At 34.7% G+C, this 18,476-nt stretch overlaps 2 protein-coding genes across 3 annotated transcripts; one reads left to right on the top strand and one right to left on the bottom strand.

Moving 5' to 3' along the window:
* Nucleotides 1-296: 296 nt before the first annotated feature.
* Nucleotides 297-5,567, bottom strand: LOC114382565 (probable inactive ATP-dependent zinc metalloprotease FTSHI 3, chloroplastic). 2 transcript variants are annotated; one of them, XM_028342074.1, is made up of 5 exons: nt 5,389-5,567; nt 4,118-5,242; nt 2,126-2,449; nt 1,519-1,819; nt 297-783 (listed from the first exon to the last, which is right to left on the bottom strand). In XM_028342074.1, the coding sequence occupies exons 2-5, from the start codon at nt 5,204-5,206 to the stop codon at nt 581-583; spliced, it is 1,917 nt and encodes a 638-aa protein (XP_028197875.1). In that variant the 5' UTR covers nt 5,207-5,242; nt 5,389-5,567; the 3' UTR covers nt 297-580. The 2 variants fall into 2 exon arrangements, with proteins under 2 accessions (XP_028197875.1, XP_028197876.1); XM_028342075.1 differs by having other exon boundaries at nt 4,118-5,245.
* A 2,726-nt stretch (nt 5,568-8,293) lies between these two features.
* LOC114380882 (ecotropic viral integration site 5 protein homolog) lies at nt 8,294-17,883 on the top strand. Its single transcript, XM_028339995.1, has 9 exons — nt 8,294-8,781; nt 13,908-14,126; nt 14,237-14,438; nt 14,923-15,093; nt 15,170-15,286; nt 15,477-15,674; nt 15,755-15,814; nt 15,899-15,997; nt 17,423-17,883. The coding sequence occupies exons 2-9, from the start codon at nt 13,987-13,989 to the stop codon at nt 17,534-17,536; spliced, it is 1,101 nt and encodes a 366-aa protein (XP_028195796.1). The 5' UTR covers nt 8,294-8,781; nt 13,908-13,986; the 3' UTR covers nt 17,537-17,883.
* Nucleotides 17,884-18,476: the final 593 nt, after the last annotated feature.

Genomic DNA, 18,476 nt, shown 5'->3' on the forward strand with positions numbered 1-18,476 from the left:
GTGGAATCTAGAACAGCCAAAGTGGCCATATGCCTTATAGCAAAGAACTTATTCAATACCATAGTGGAGAGAACTTATTCACAGCTGCGTAGTGAAATGTCAAGCTATGAGTGTTTTCTTATTAAATATATTTTTAATATCTACAAATAAAAAAATGTTCACTTTTAGTTCCTAAAGGAAGGAAAAAGAAAAAAAAAACATTTCCTTTTCATCTTTCATTTTATAGAAAATGTATTAGATGTGATTCCTATTAATAACAGTTACATGAAGAGAAAGGGAAAGACAAGAACCACATCTGAAACATTTTCATAAATTACAATTTAAAATAAGGCAAATTTCTAGGAACTAAAAAAGAACATTTCCCTATTTGCAACAACTAAACATATTTAACCCTTTCTTATTTTATATTCTTCCTTGACAAGGTACAGCTAGTGATATGTATAACGAGCGTTTGGGTGCTAAGAATCTCCTATCCTAATCCTAGAAAAGCATAATGAAGTTGGTAGAGGCAAAAATTGTTGAGCATCGTGTGAAGGGTAACAATGAAATGAATAAATATTGAGGGAAAATATAAGCAAATTCATGAACTCAGGGATTGATAACCTAATGGTCCTTGCTGGTCATCCTGTCTCCTCTCACTTTTTCCCATCAATGATGGCATCCAAGGGAATAGCTTGCTTAGCTCCTTGCTTATTTTACTAGACCTCAATTGTTCGTCATTGATTCCGAATTTCGCTCTTTCAATAGCTTCCATTATATCTTCCCTTGCCACAGTTTCACTACCTGCAAAGTCCAAATATATACATGACTTACTGGTCACTCCTAAATTCAGCAGACTTGAAAGTGTATACATTTCATTGTTTAAGCAAAAGCAAACTAAAAGAAATCGTCAATAAAGGTGGAGAGAGCAGAAGGAATGTGTGTAGTGGGAAGATAGTAGGCAGCAAAATGGATCAGGTTAACGCGGCTGGTCTGAACCTGCTCGATGAAATGTAGTGCTTGGGTTTTAAATTTGACCTGGGTTAAACACAAACCTTTTAGTCTGATCTATCTGATCATGGCCTGATTCAGGCTTAGCCCACAAAACCCGTCAAAAGTCCAAAAAATTGGACTTTCATTGGGCTTGGGCTTCATTTTAGAGGCCTGAATTGAATCTAGACTTTTTTTTACCTAGCCTGTTACAGCCCACAACCCTCATCAAGTCAGGCAGCCCATTTGGTCACCTCTTTATAGGCAGCTAAAACTAATTTATCCAGGATTAGATGTCACAACACTTGATATATATGGTCAAATAGTTAAACATTAGTTGAGATACAATCTATTGAGAAATGCTAATTTGTGAATGCAGCAAGCTTAGTGACTAGTGATTTAGAGCATGTATGGTTTGGATTAATTTTGGGGAAATAATCGCTTATTTTTCGAAAATTCTCTGAGAAAACTAAAAAAAATAGGTGATTATTTCTCTAAAGTAAATTGAAGCAATCATACATTAAATATAAAAATTGTAATTGGTGTTACCTCTACGAGCAGCAAGCAAAGCGGCCTCATTGACAACATTTGCCAGATCAGCACCTACTAAACCAGTAGTAAGAGAAGCAATTAAATGGCAAATGATGCTAGTGTCCTCCTCCAAAGGAACTCCTCTTAGATGCACAGCCAATATCTTTCTCCTTCCTTCTTCATCAGGTTCACCTACATATACTTTTCTTGAGAAACGACCAGGGCGACATAGAGCTGGATCCAAGGCTTCTGGCCGGTTAGTTGCTGCAATGACAACCACTCTCATCTCGGATTCAAATCCATCCATTTCTGTCAGCAACTACATAGACAGAAAATACTTTGAATTTCAGCTTAAGAGCATATAACAACTATTCAGAGCATATGACACATTTCTATCTTCAATGCTTCAAATTACAATCAACATATGAAGTATTTGCTCTTCATGTAGAAAGTATATGCTAATATACTAGTACTGTGAAATAATTGAAGAAACAGGACTTTTGAACATTATCTTCCCACCAACTCAATATATACAGAATGTGACAATCCTGAGTATTCAGTAGTGAGCCATATCCTATTGGAGATCATTGGTTTCGCTAAAGGCACAATGTATAAGTAAACTTGCCTGATTTAACGTCTGGTCACGTTCATCATTGAAACTTCTTCCACGCTTGCCTCCAACTGCATCAAGTTCGTCAATGAATATGATTGATGGTGCAAATTTCCTTGCTGCATTGAAAAGGTCTCTGATTCTAGCTGCCCCTCTTCCAACAAACAACTCCACAAACTCACTGGCGGATACAGTGAAAAAGGGTACACCAGCTTCCCCTGCCACTGCACGTGCAAGTAGTGTCTTCCCAGTTCCAGGAGGACCAACCAGCAACACACCTCTAGGTAACTTTGCCCCTAGCTTTTGATAATTTATATCCCCTTGCAGACATGAAACTATCTACAAAAGGGACTATGTCGATAACAACAACACAAAAAGTTGCTTAACCATTGATAAGAAAAATTCTACTAAAAAGTATTTTAATCCACTATAATATGATTGGAAATCCATTTTCCCGCTGTTACAATTTAGTCCTCCATACTCAATGATTGGATGCGGCCAATTAATTAACAGAATATGATATAATATTCTTCCATGCTTCATCCTAACCTTTTCATGTTGTTTGTTTTTCTATCTCTCTCTCCCTAACTCTTCCAAACCATTACTTTCTCTATCTAATATTTTTCAACAAAATGGTTACATATCTCAAAGCAATATACATTGGTCAATGGTCATTAATCAGCGAATATGTTATGAACCAAGAGAGAAGAAATGGAAAATCAATAGAAACAAATGAAACCAAATGAACAATTTTATTAAATCATTGAGAGTAAGAAAGAGGTCTGAGGTCTCTTCTCCAAGGGCTTACCTTTCCCCTTCACTAAGATTTCTACTTTCACACAAAAACTATCAAACTCACATAATGAATCCCTCAAATCTGATTTCCCCTATGTACCTAATCAAACATTTGTAACTAACAAGCCAATGGACAAACTTTCTAATACCTGTCCTTATTCAGTTCATAGTTCATACAAATAAAACATTTCAACTACAATATTTTGATGCATTCAAGTTTACTCTCAAGATAATGCATCTATTTGCCATAGGCTATACTTATAACTATGAGGCAAAAGTAATTCTAAATGACAACCTCTAAGCATATCTAATTGGCAGTGAAACCTTGTTTCAATGTCTTAATTAATTTTCCAACCCTACTTAGTATGTTCATACGGCAACATCAAGAAGTATGAGCCAATCCTAGAATATTTCAATAGTAAAGCAGATAAGATCAATGCAGAGAACTACATGATATTTTATGATTGAAAAGAACTAACATAAGTGCATAACAGAACCTTAGGAAGAAATGATTTTGTTTTTGACGCAAAAAAAATTGCATGATAACAGTTTTCTTTATCTGGACAGTCAAATGGATTTGAACACAATTATTATTTGAAGATAATAAATTCTGGATTTGGTTATATGAAAACCAGAATATTATCTATAAATACTGTCACATCTCATAAATTATAAACCATGGAGTTAGTGGCACTTTCTTAGCTCCTGATACTAAAGCTTTTATGCCTTTTGTACCATGTCATAAGCTAAATTATGTACTATTGATCACTGATTCCATCTTCCAAGTGATAAATTAATAGAAATGCAAAATGAAATAAAAAACAAAAGATGCTCATCATATCTAGCAAACTATTATTATCTACCGACACTATTATCAGTTTATAATACTACCAAGTCAGTTAGCCACATAATTTTCAGCCATATAGTTTTGAGAATTCTAAAGAAAAAGTAAAGTACAACAATACTAGCATTATTAACCAATTAGTACCCCCAGCGTTCTTAATCTTTTTAAAAACTAATTGACAAAGCCAAAGGATTGCTAACTGCAAACCCAACTCGTACTTAGTTGTGAATACAACAGGAATACAGGATACTTCCCCAGTGGAGGAAAAAGAAATCATGTCAGCAGTAACTGTCACTTCTTAGCCAAACTAACAAAAGTATGCTACATATTTATTATAATTTATAAACATTATAGTATGAAATAATTACCTCTATGAGCTCTACTTTTGCAGAATCAATGCCTTCCACATCATCAAATCCAACTGTCTGACCATTCGGTCTCTGCTTCCTTGCGGGACTGTTAGCAGCAGAAAGTTGGCGATACAGAAGCCACATCAATGGAATTAAAGGTATCCACAGTGTTATCACAGTGATCAAAGTACTCCTCATTGACCTTAGTACAGATTGAGGGGCAGAGCTATATGTAACCCCTTTTTCTCTCATCAAACTAACAAGGAACTTTTCATCATGATCTATTTTTCTTGTGGAATACTGCCACTCAGGGATTGAAGCTCGAGTCTTGGAGAATTTCTTTAGTACATTCCCCACTGGAGTTTGGCCAGCTCCAGAAGTACCCTCACTCCCAATCTTATCAACATCCTTATCAATTGAAACATCTGCCACTTCAGATTCTTCCCCAGAAACCCCATCATTTTCAATATGCTGGGACTTCATATTGTAATATATGCGTCGCGACCCCTCTTCAACTAAAACCTTTTCAACATATCCATTCTGAAGGCTGATGATCAAGTTGGAATATGGAACACTTTTAGGAGGGGGGAGTGTAGTCAATTTTAGAAACAAGAAACAAAGGCAGAACACGGTAGAAATTGAAGCAGAAAATGTCACTGCTCTAATGTTCTTACGAATAAAGATCCCCACCTCATTCAAAATGGACCTAATGGAAGCCCTTTTCATTCTCATAGCCAATAACCGTAACCTTGGCCGCAGTCTCAACGAAAATCTCTTCCTCAGCCCATCACTTCCACCCTTACCATAGTGAGTCTTCCTCTCACCCTTGCTTCTACTCACAAGTGGCTCAATTTTACTTGAAACACCATGTGGAGTCTTGCAACAATAAGGAACCCTCAATGAGGGAATTCTACTTCTACTACCACAATACCCTAGCTCCTTGTTCCACACCAACTCATGTTGAAATTTGAAGCATTGGTTAAACCCTAGAGAAGTAAAAACAAATGACCTAGTGCACAAACCTCCACACACACCCAAATATCTTCTTTGAGTCAAAGTTGGGGTAGCAAATGACCCAGTATTGCAAGGTAGAGAAAAACAAGCCATGCTTCTTCCACAATCAAAGCTATAAACCCATAAAACCTGCTAGTGGCATATAAACAGCATTACCCCCATAAAGAAAGTTTGAAGCTTGGAAACACAAGAGGATGAGGAGATAAAGAATTGCACAGAAACATTTATACAGTAACATGAACAAGAACATTAACAAGAAGGGCATTTATTATTACCTGATCTCATGATATCATGTCATGTAAAATGAAGGCAGGAACTGTTTCTAGTGGACGAGGAAGGTGAACAGAGTGCTTCTTCAATGCTGGTATATCTTTTCTTTTCTTTCTTTTTTGGGTATATCTAGTCTAGTAGTATTATTAGTCTATTACGTGTCAATCTCGTACCTGAGTCTTCGGGACTCCAAGATTCAATCTTTCACATGTCAATCGCTCCATTTGATCTAGTAAAAGCATCGATACATCAGTGTTACTCTATCCATTATTAAGTATAAAATCTAAATGTAATTTCTTAGTAGACTTTAATTTTCACCCAAAAAAAGTATAAAAAAATTACATTGTTAAATAGTTAAAAATTATCTAAATTAGAATTTTAAAATGATTATTTAAAAATTAATAATTTTATCTTTCATGATAATTTATAATTGGATGATAATATAAAAAATATTTTATATTGTCCATGTATGTTAATTAAACTTTTTTATGTATTTTTATTGGTCTCTAATCAAAATTAAGTTTTACCTTTGATAACCTATCTAATAATTAATTCAACTCTATAGTACTTAAATTAGTAAGATAACACTCTAATTTTAATTGGAGAACAATACTTAAGGATTACTGAGATATTACATTTTAATTTTATCCTTATTTATATCAGTTGGTGGAATGATATTTTTAAATGATAAACATTGACAAAAAAAAAATGGACGATTGTAACTGACACGTCGTTAAAGTATAAAATGGTATAATGTAGCAGGTAAAAATAAAAGTGGGAGGCAAGTTCTAAAAGATATATTACACCGGTTCTTATATAAATTGATGCACATGTGCTCATTTTACATATGTTCAAATAAGAAACTATGTAAAATAGTAATTTTAAACCGCCAAAACTTGCAACTGACGGGATCAGCTCCAATTGGATGAAAATGATACAATTGTATTGTTTTTAATAATTAAAGGATCTGATTAATTGATTTTTTTTAAGAATTAAACGATCCAATTAAATTTTTATCAATAATTAAGAGACTAATTATATAATTAAGCCTCATGATTATGAGTGTTGCTATATTCTTGTAATGGGTGTTGGTTTGGATTTTTTCATCCCAGAAATATAAAAAAAATATTTATCTAAATAATATATCCCAAAAAATATATGTATCTATGATACATTTTATTATTGATAGTGAGAGATCGGTCCCTTCTACATCAATTTCTTACTTGCATTTATTAAAACATACCTAATTTCTAAACTATATTTTAATTTTTTTTAACACACGAAATCGGCCCCTGGAAAATCTATTTCTAAACATGCCTTTTTTTATAAAAAAAACTCAATTCAAAAAATGATTTGAGTTTTTTTTATTTGGTTTATTATTTTTTGTTTTTAAAAATTTTCCTTCTTTTTAACCCATTGTGGTAATTTTTTTTACGGTAACCCTAAAGAAAACCCTAAAAACTGATTCAGAAGGGGTTGCATCAAGTATCAAGAGGGAGAATGTTTTCAAAAGCTATTTGGAGCTACAAGATTTTGGTCAGCAGGCTAGAAATGCTTATTTACAAGATATAGGTTCTTCATTGGAGATTCAAAATTGAACAGAGGAATCTAATGTAAGTTGTCCTGCAGTTGATGAAAATGAACAAGAGAGCATTGCAATATCTAAAAACGGTGATGAGTTATCACCTCATAGTGGTTTTACTTCTTCTAATGGCCATAGATCTCTGAGAAAAATGCATCAGGAAAAATTGAAACTGCTTTTGGCTCTCATTCTATTACTATTTGATACTAAACAAAATGATGAACATGTTGACAAGTCAATATAAAATGATGAGTTAGATGAGAGTCAACAAATCCCTGCACTCAAAGATGTTAGGGCTACAAGTGAGGTGGTGGAGCCTCAAATAGAAACTTCAAATAAAGGGGATCAAAGCCATTTGGGTTTGGATAAGACCAATGCTGCAAATGATTTGCACTTGAATTCTGCAATTATTTATTCAATATTAATGCGTTGTTTATTTACTTTCATTTATCTTATAATTTGCAGGATTTGAGATCTCCCTTTGTGGTCATGAACTTAAGGTGGGCATGAGTTCAATAGCTGCTGCTGAAGGGCAAAATCACCAAATTGGGTCCCTTTTACAAATTAATTATCAAAATGGGTCTGTTTCATTTTTATTTACCAAGGGGGTCTGTTATTTTACTACAAAGCGCTTACCTGAGGGGCGCGTTCCACCAGAACGCGACACGTGGTGTGACATGACAGGACGATGGGACAGGGGTGGAAGTGGTGGCCTGCCAGGCACGACCACTAGTGGTCGCGCCTGGGGCCCCACCACTACTGGTAGCGCCTGGCAGGCCACCACTAGTGGTCGTGCCTGGCAGGCCACCACTTCCACCCATGTCCCATCGTCCTGTCAAGTCACGCCACGTGTCGCGTTCTGGTAGAACGCGCCCCTCAGGTAAGCGCTTTGTAGTAAAATAACAGATCCCCTTGGTAAATAAAAATGAAACAGACCCATTTTGATAATTAATTTGTAAAAAGGACCCAATTTGGTGATTTTGCCGCTGCTGAAGTGTTTGAAGCACATTGCATATCTGTCGTTGACGTGCCTCTTAGACGTTGACATGTGTGAGTCAACGTCACTTGCTAACGATTAAAGTTCAATTGTGGCTTGAGGGACCAACATTATATGATTTTAATAAATACGAGAACAAAATTTATAAATTAATTTATCTGGGGATAAAATCCAAAATTAAAGACAAAATGGGAGATAAAAAATTTGCAATTTTCCCTTAACTTTATTAAATTAAATTAAATATAAAATAATAAAAATTTATGTGACACGTCATGTGAAAAGTATATTGGCTCCGTCGTGTATGACTGACATGTGAAACTATCATACACGTCATAGGCTTTGAACGAAGACCTCCCATAAACCTTTTTTTGAAGTTTCAGGTGAACATAATATTTTTTGGCATTGGTTGGAAAATTCATATATATTTGAGGATGTCTAAAATATTTAAGCCTATTTAATTTTAGTATTTTGATTCGTTCTTGTTGAAAACGCCCCCATCCCCTTCCGTTCCCATTTCCGAGGTTGTTGCCGGCCACCCCAATTCACGCCATTATCTTCTTTCTTTCTTTTTTTCTTGTGTTTGTGTGTTTCTTCAAAATTCACAATCACAATCCTCACAGTCCTCCATTCATTTCTGAAATTCCCAATATTCACCAATTCAAAACCTTTGATCATTTGATCTTTTCACCCTTTTCTTCTTTGCTCGCAACATTCACAATTTGGGTGCTCCTTCTGTTTCTTCTCTCACCATTGGACCGTATAATCTGCAATTTCTTCAATTGACAAAAGCAACGGGAGTTGGGTTCCAACGGAATGATGGTACGTATGGTTAATGAAAAATTCAAGCTTTTTTAGTTGGGTATTGTTTTCTTAGCACCGTTACTGTTCTATCTGTATTGGGTTTTGTGCTTAATGTTGAATGGAAAAAAAAAAACTGAAATTTAGAGATAAGGCGTCTTTGGGAGCACATCATATACATATTCTTCTGTTTAGAACAGGCATTCACTTGTATGTAACTGAGTGAAGAATAAAGAAGTATGTTTTTCATTAATGATCTTATAGTGTGTTTGGATGGGGTAGTTTAGATGGGGAATTCATTTTTTCAAAGAATTTGATATTGGAATCAGTTTGAATTCATTTGATATTTGAAGTGAATATTTTGGTCAATGATGTGGAATATGTTTCCTTTTTGGATCAATGTTTGTGTGATACAAGAATATGAGATTGAATAAGACAAAAAAAAATGTGAGTGATCCCTGCTCCGGTGGTGCTTGGGTGAGAAGATATGAGCGTGTGCTAGTCTTTTATTTATTTGTTTTTTGCTTGAGCAATGTGTGAAAGAAAATTATGAATATGAAAGAGAGAAAAACAGTTTTCTTTTACTGTAGTGCACCTATGCATGTTCTACTATGAAGAAAAATTAGTGTTAGCTGTATAGATGAATGAATCACTGTAGTTCTTGAATATTGGGAAAAATCAGTGTTGTTGAAACTAAGTACTTTTACATAATTGGTGTAATTGTCAAATTTCCTTCTAACTTCACCTAAATTTTGTTACTTTCTGAAACTGAAGAATATGAAAGAGGGAAAAGTAGTGTTTTTTTTCTTTTTTGTACCAATCATATTTGGAGGGGCATGGATTTTTAGAATGGAACCTTAAGTTAGTACTTTGGTTCATAAAAGGATTGAAATTAACAGGTCTGTTTGTGTTTTTTGCTACTCTAGATACATTCAATTATGCTTTACCATCCTCTTTTCTATCATGTATTTTTTGCTTATAATAAGGTGTAAATCACCTAACCATCTAATAATTATTTCTGGGTATTAGGATTGGTAAGTAGAGGGCGAGCCCTGGTGCAGCGGTAAAGTTGTGCCTTGGTGACTTGTTGGTCATGGGTTCGAATCCGGAAACAGCCTCTTTGCATATGCAAGGGTAAGGCTGCGTACAATATATCCCTCCCCCATACCTTCGCATAGCGAAGAGCCTCTGGGCAATGGGGTACGAAGTTTTTATTAGGATTGGTAAGTAGTTATTCTATTATTTTTATTATGTCCACATGTTAAGTATGCCTTGAAAAATTTAATAAAACACAGTAGCATACATGGCTGCAGAACATGCTATTAAGTATTATACGTGATGCTACAATTTTTATTTTAATAGATTTTGATTTTTGCTATTGGAGAACTTTTGAGAGTGAATTCTGTAGTTCAATGTATTCTGTGTTAGATGACAGAATGCTTAATTAGTGAATAAGGGGGCTTAGATGTTAAGAATCTATTCTGGCAATCTTTGAAAGTATTACTGTTGGAAGAGGACTCCCCCCTCCCCCCCTGCAAAAAATACATTTACTTTTTATCTGTGCATCAGTCTATGGCATCTAGTACCTGTATCAATTTTAGGCTACCAATGTTTTAGGATTCTATTTTTCGTTAAGCTCAAATCAATCAAAGGGGCAATGCATTAACACCTAACTTATAGACACATACCAAAATACACATTTTTTGCTTATGCATGACACATGGGACAATATCACCACAGCATAAATCACATCCCTTTGTTCTTCAATCCTTGGCCTTTTAATGCTCATTAATCATCCAACCAGCAGTGCACTTGATATTAGTCTATATCTCACTAGGGGTTTCACTTTCATGTATGATTTGAAAAATATTTTATTGATATATTTTGTTCTTTAGTAATTTTCTGGTTTCTTGATGTTAGAGAGAACTCTTTGATTCTTAGAAAAATTATTTAAAGATTCCCAATGATCAACAAAAACAATTTTTTTTCATTCCCAAGAAACACGATTCCCAGGATTCACGATTCCCAAGAATCATGATTCCCGGGCATACAAAAATTTCTCCCCTACCAAACTACACTCCCTACACTTTCTCCCCTATAACATGTCCTCCACTATCTTTCCCATCATGGCAGAATATTCCTCTCCAATCTCCTCTTGCCATGTAGACATTCTCTTATAAACATGGGTTAAAGGCCCAACATTCACAATATGCTAACATTGTCTAATGGTTGAGTATTAGGGCTGTTCATGTTTTCAAAATGGGATATTTAGACTGACCCATTTATTTTTCAAATGTTTTTTGTTTTATGTCTGATTTTCCAAAGTATAGATCAACTAACTAGACAGTAACCACACACACCCTTCAGTCCTTCACGAGGCATGATGAGGAGCCTGTGGCTGCATATCTAAAGTGAATGAAGAACCCTAATATCCAGACTGCAATCTCATTTGCTATGAACCCTAATTGACTAAGCAGCGAAACCTAATCCTCCTTTCCACGGCCTCATTTGCGACAAATCCCAATCCTGCTACATGCATTGTCAGATTGCTCTGGTAACAGCTTATGTTCTCCTTCAATTTTGTCTTTGATTCTTTGTGATTCAATCTCCGACTCCCCTTGTGACACCCTCTACCCCTCACATATATATTAATAAAGGAATAAAAATTCAAATATTAATTAAAAGTATTTTTAAAACATTTTTAAATACAAGCTTTTCAAATGGATAAAAGGCTCACATTCACTTTCTTCTACATCATATTCAAATTTGTCCAAATAAATAATAAAGTCATCTCGACTCAAAGAAAATCATATAAGTCCAATACAATTAATATAGAACCTATATCCTAATGTCACATCCTATCAGAGCGTGGTGTTCCCGTGTCCTCTAGCATGAGGTTCTTCTTAGTCATCCACCTATTCATCTGCTCCCCCGAACACAAGTTCAAGATCATCACAGGATCCAAACACAACAACACACAGGGAGTGAGTTATCACATTCCTAGCTAATAGAGAAACAAGATAATTAAATATACATATTATATAAATGAGATACCACTTGCTTAAACATAGCTCACGTAACTTCACTACTTCATCATTCAAAATTCACTTTTCAATTATCAATCACATTACACAAGAATCCCACACTTCGATCAAGATATAATAACACATCAATTAGCAAGCATATGCAATAGTTATGCTAAGACTCAATCCTATATGCAATGTGGTACCATGTCAGTGAAAAACCACCCTGGGGCGCTTAGGAGTACATAACAAGACACACCACACAATGGGTTTGTCAGGTCACTCTCACTAAGTAAGATCATAGGGAGACCAGTCAGGGTCACGATGTTTTTGCGAGAATGCTCCAACCATATGAGATCAGCATAGGCTTAAAGGAGCACTCAAACCCGGTGACCCCCAAGGCCTACACTCCGAAGAGTCCGTCAGGGCCTCTCCCTCCTGATTCAGGTCCAACCCCTAAAATAATTTTTTACATGCAGACACTGCTCATGAATTATACAATACCCACGACCTTACACTCGTGTTTTAAACACGTTCAACACAATCGCACTATGATTTAACACTGGCTCCTAAATAGGAAACCTACATTTTCTCTATAACACTGCGCATCAACGCTTTTCTCAAGATAACACTGGTCGGGTTATTGTACAATTCATAGCTTACAACACAAGTAATTTCACATCAAGTGTTAACTACACACTTATCCACAACTAGAACTCATTCACAATTTCACTTCTCATAGTGTGACAATCCACCATCACATGTTTACACGTATCTCACAAATTAACACATGTTAAACTTTACACTTATACTCAATCTCAATAACAATATTATAATCTCAAAGCAACATATTCTTCTACAATTCATCACATACTCACAATTTGAATCATCATTTCATATCCTCAATATAACAATTTATATAAAACACTATCACAACATTAGGACTAAAACCCCTTAACTAATATTACACAATTATATCAAAATCATAGGTCAAAATATACAAATATCAAGAACACAATTTATCAAGCAATTTTCATTAGGACATCAATATTTTATTTATAATCATAAAGGAAAAATTGCAATTTAATAAACATCTCAAAATAAAACCCCAATTTAATCCTCTAAGGATCCCTACACATGTTCTCACTAATCCCCAACTGTGAATAACTCATCCCTTACCTCTGAGCGGACTCACGTGTCTTCAGCCAGGGATAGCAACATCTTTAGCGGTTCCCTGAAATTCTTTCAGTTATTCCTCCGACTGCTCCGATAGAATTCCCAAACGTCAGAGAGACGGAGAAGAGATTGAAACCTCCACTTATACTGTCTTCATGCGATTCCTTTTTCTCCCTCCACTAATATTATCTCGCAAATCCCAACGGTGGAAGCGTGCGGAATTGAATTTCGAACAACATATCCAAATTTCACAATAATCCAACGGTTATCGAAACCGGGATCGTAGTTTTACCAAGACAGCTCTGGGTTTCTGCGGGAAAGAAAAAGGCTACAATGCGAAGGGTGTTTCTCTCAGTTCAGACATGATATCAAAATTCCCAACGGTGAGAATGCTCGGAATTCTGTTTCGAACATGATACTCAAATTTCACGACGATCCAACGGTGAACGGGTTCGAGATCGTCGTTTTTCTGAGACTGGTTTGGTGGGCTGCGGGAAAAAGAAAGGGTTTTGAGAGGAGAAGGGGAAAAACGAAAATGAGGCCAAAAGGAGGCAGCTGACTTAACATAACTATTTATACCTAGGGTACTCAGCCTATTATTTGCTCTATATTTATTTATTTATTTATTTATTTTACTAAAAAGCTTTTTAAATTTATTTACGAAAAATTGGGATGTTACACCCCTTTTGATATTTTTGTTTGTTTTTAGGCAAACCAGTGGATTCTCACTGTTTTTATTTGTTAATATTACGCTTATGGGTTATGGCAGAGCAAACTGTAATCTCGTGTACATTTTATTCTGATATTGCATACTTGTTGTGTATGCTTTAGATTAAATGAGCAAATACTGCAACTGTGTATGGAAAACTTATTTATTATTTTTTTCAATAATTTAAAATGATAATCATAATGACACAATTTTTTGGTTTTTGCATTTCTATTTTTCAGGTTTTCCTCATTGTGATGTTTAGGGAAGCCAGCTAGTTCATTTGTCTTTTTGTTTGAGAGAGCTAATTTGTGGTTTTGAATGGAAAAGAAAAGATTAGATGACTATGAACCAGGTCCTGTTCCTTCACCAAGAGCATTAGATAGATTTGGGTTTGTAAAACAGGATGTTAATACTTCTGAAGGCTTATTCAAGAATAGAGCAGCCTATGAGTATGAGAGGTATTTTTGTTTTTCACCTGTTGATTTGTGTTTTTCTGTGTTTTAAGCATGAATGAGTATATAAAATATGGCCAGTGATTTTACCTGTATTACCATTTACCTCTCATCAGATATAGGGAGGAGAGAAGGGTTAGAAAATGGAGGAAGATGATTGGGGTTGGTGGCAGTGACTGGAAGCATTATTTAAGGAGAAAACCTCATGTTGTTAAAAGGCGTATAAGGAAAGGAATTCCTGATTGCTTAAGGGGCCTTGTTTGGCAATTGATATCTGGAAGTCGAGACCTGTTGCTGATGAACCCTGGAGTTTATGAGGTAATGAATTTAATTTATACTTTGAAAAATTGAGATATATTTTGTAGAATAAATTTTAAGATATGAACAGTGATTCAATGCTTGTCTATCGTTTGTTATGGTTCTATAAATATTAATTAAAGAATATTCATCCTTTTAATTTGCACATCTTTCGTTTTTTATTTTATCACTGTATGTATTTGTGTTTGCTGTCAGTCCCATCATCATGGTTTATATGCTGGGTGTTTTAAGTTGAACAATATTTGTCATCGTAATAAATAGCTTATAGACTATCTTGAATATGGATGTGTACATTATTTGAAGTTATTTGATCAAATTTAATTTGGCTGTTCCAATGAAATCCTAGTCAGGAGTTGTTTCCTAAAAGAATCATTTTTTTTATAATGAGGTTTCCTCCTTTACTTTTTGAAATTATCTTGGGTTTTAATACCCTACTATTCCACGTTTTGGAGTCTGCATTGACAAGACATTATACCTATTGCAGCAACTAGTCATATACGAGACATCTGCCTCTGAACTGGATATAATTCGAGATATTTCTCGAACCTTCCCTTCACATGTATTCTTCCAACAGAGACATGGACCTGGGCAGCGGTCCCTCTACAATGTTCTAAAAGCTTACTCTGTCTTTGACAGAGATGTAGGCTATGTTCAGGTTTTACTCAGGAACCCATCACCTTTCTGTGCTTGTTACAAAGTATTTCATAATATTGATCATTTTAAAACTACAGGGGATGGGGTTTTTAGCGGGACTTTTGCTTCTTTATATGAGCGAGGAGGATGCATTTTGGTTGTTGGTGGCATTGCTAAAAGGAGCCGTTCATGCTCCAATGGAGGGCTTGTATCTGGTAGCTATTTTGTTTCATGCATTTATTTGTTTCGATTATTGATGGTGTCAATGTATTATCCTTGCCTTATATAAGATACATATTCTATGAGGAAAGAACTGGATATGTATTAAATTGCTCGTTTCTTGTTAATATTATATACTATTTGATGATAATAACTCTCAGCAAAATTACTGTTTTTTGACTGCAGGCAGGATTGCCTCTGGTACAGCAATACCTCTTTCAATTTGAATGCTTGGTGAGGGAGCATCTACTGAAGTTGGGAGAACATTTTTCGAACGAAATGATAAATCCTAGCATGTATGCTAGCCAGTGGTTCATAACTGTTTTTTCGTACTCCTTTCCATTTCATTTGGCTCTTCGAATTTGGGATGTCTTTCTCTATGAGGTTAGCTATGCTTTCCATTTGAAGAACCATTTATTGGTTAGAAATATGGACCTATAATGATGACTTTCTTATCCTTCCAGGGTGTTAAAATTGTCTTTAAAGTTGGCTTGGCCCTATTAAAGTACTGCCATGATGACTTGGTTAGTATCATGTGACCTTGTGACCCGTGTCTTTTATAAACCAAAGCAAATTTCTGCTCACTGTTTCTGTTTTTTTTTTATCAGATTAAACTACCTTTCGAAAAACTCATATATGCCTTGAAAAACTTCCCCGAGGATGCAATGAATCCAGATACATTGTTACCACTGGCTTATTCTATCAAGGTTCTCGTCCTTTCTCTGCATTTTAATTTTTTCACTTAAAAAACTGTGTTATGGACTATGAATGATATGAATTGGAGCAGGATGCACGTTTTCCTTCACTTCGTAACTTCCGCATACATTTTATTTGTCAAATCCAAAGTTACTTTTAAAATTAAATGTTACATAATCTGTTACTTTTAAATCTCGTATTTATTGATGTAGTTGATCAAGTGATGTTAATTGTATTACGGATACATTCTCCTAAAAGTTGGTCTTGTTCCAAGATATCAAACTACATTAAATCCATGTGTAGAAAATGTGTCTCCATTTAGTTTTTTTGCAGAGTCTGAGCAAAAAAGGTTTTACTGGGCCAAACCTTGATCAGTTCATTACCTTGAACATGCAGCTCAAATATAGAGCACGGTTTAAATACCATTTTAATTTGGTAGTTTCCATGTCAAGATAGTTGTAGTTGTATATTGAGAAGTTCTGCTTCTTGGCTGACAATATGATGCATATTTTTTCAGCTTTCTAGCATTTTTCATAAATTCATAGTAAAACAAATTGGATGTTAGTCTTTTCAATGACAGAAACACAAGTGAGGGATAGGGACAAAAGGGTTTGCAAGGATTGCCAACGCGTACAAGAGAGATCCGAACTACCTAGGATGATGGGGTTTTAGTTCTTTTTGTGCATGCCATGAATACGAATGAATAAATGAAACTAACTTCAAAATATAGGATTGAATGAAGGATAACTATTTAGAGAAATTTATCAGAATCCCTTCTGAGGACACTGGGGGTTGAAAATCTAGTGTAAGAAGAGATTGCTAGTAGGATAAGGGGTTTAGAGGGTAACATAAGTAGTTTTTGGTGAATCAAAGGGATGGTTTAACCCTGAAAGTAAAAAATATGTTGGCAGTAGAATTCTTTACATAAACTCTTCTGCAGTTTAAGCTCCTCTACAAAAGGAGCTTAAAGTGGAGCCAACTCTTAGAATAAGAATTTATATAAAGCTCAAAGAGAAGTTTTATTGTACCACTGTAGTCTATCTATTATAGTAAATGTTGGACTATAAGCGACAAGAAGAAAAAAAATGTGGGAGTAACAAAAATGAGAATGATAAGATGGATGTGTGGCTACCCTAGAAAGGACAAGATACAAAGTGATTGCATATGAGGAGATATTGGTATGACATTTATTGAGAAATGTATTACACTATTGCTTAATTAGTTCTTTACCATATATAAATTGAATATTTACAAGTTGTTTCAGAATTGTTTCCACTTCCTTTAATAATTCTGTTTCTTCTGTACCAATAAAAAAAACTAATTGCCTACACACTACATAATTGCCACTACAATAATGCATGGCCAGGATGTTACTAGACTATATAATATTTATTCAAGTCAGATATAATTTTACATCTGATTATGGCTCTCATCAGATATCCAAGCGTTTAGAAGAATTAAAACAAGAGTATGAGAAGAAGAATGGAAAGATAAGACGATCAAGAGAACTTTCTGAAAATCCAATACTTCCTAGTGTCCAGGGCAACTGAAGCAGGAGCATATGCAGACAACATTTGCTAGACATGTAAAACTTTTGGTAAAGCTGAGAGGACCTCCGAGTAAAGGTCTATCTTTTCTGCTGGAAAGTAATCCAGTGTGAAAATCATACCCTCAAATTCTGTTGTTTACATATGTTGCATACTATGTACAATTGTATTAGTTGCTCACTCTTGGTCAAAATTCGGTGTTTTTAAGAGGCTTCAATGAAGATGAAAATCTATTGCATATATAGAGACTGATATGGGTCTTCTCTCTTTTGCTTTCAACTCTTTAAAGATGAATTTGTTTTATTAATTGTGGTTATTGTTATTATAAAATGAGAAAATCTTTATTGTAAGAGATTGTATCCTTTTCATTGAAACTGTGAAAGGAATTAGTTTTCAGCTGATAGGGTAAAATATGTGCACACCAAAAAAGGAGGCAAACAGAGGAAGTGTGAAACTACTATATATTATTGTGTAAATCATGTTATATTTTCTAGAGGTTTGTTAAAGCAGTATCAAATTCCAAACTGTCATAAATTACTTGTTAGTGAAAGTCCATTGACAAAAATACATGATAGATACCACAACCAAGCAGTAGTAAAAATAATCTTCAATCTTCAAAATGAAAAGAGAATTATAAATCTGGGTCATATAATTTTACCTAGATGATTAAGATTAAAAGTTAGTGATTGCATAATCATTTAAAAAGGCGGATGTATTTTTCTTTTAATTTTGACCTTTTTAAATATGATTGAATAATTTATATTTACAACTTTTAATAAATTATAATAATAATAAGAGTCCTCATTTATAGACTTTCTCTCTGTATATAAAAATCAAATTGAGTTGAGCTTACTCGATCCGCCTCAATCAAATTAATAAAATCCAACCTGATCAGTTATCGATAAGGATATTTTTTAATTTTACTTTTGAATATTCTTTAAAG

The sequence above is a fragment of the Glycine soja genome, chromosome 13, assembly GCF_004193775.1.
Source record: "Glycine soja cultivar W05 chromosome 13, ASM419377v2, whole genome shotgun sequence".
Classification (NCBI taxonomy): Eukaryota; Viridiplantae; Streptophyta; class Magnoliopsida; order Fabales; family Fabaceae; genus Glycine; species Glycine soja.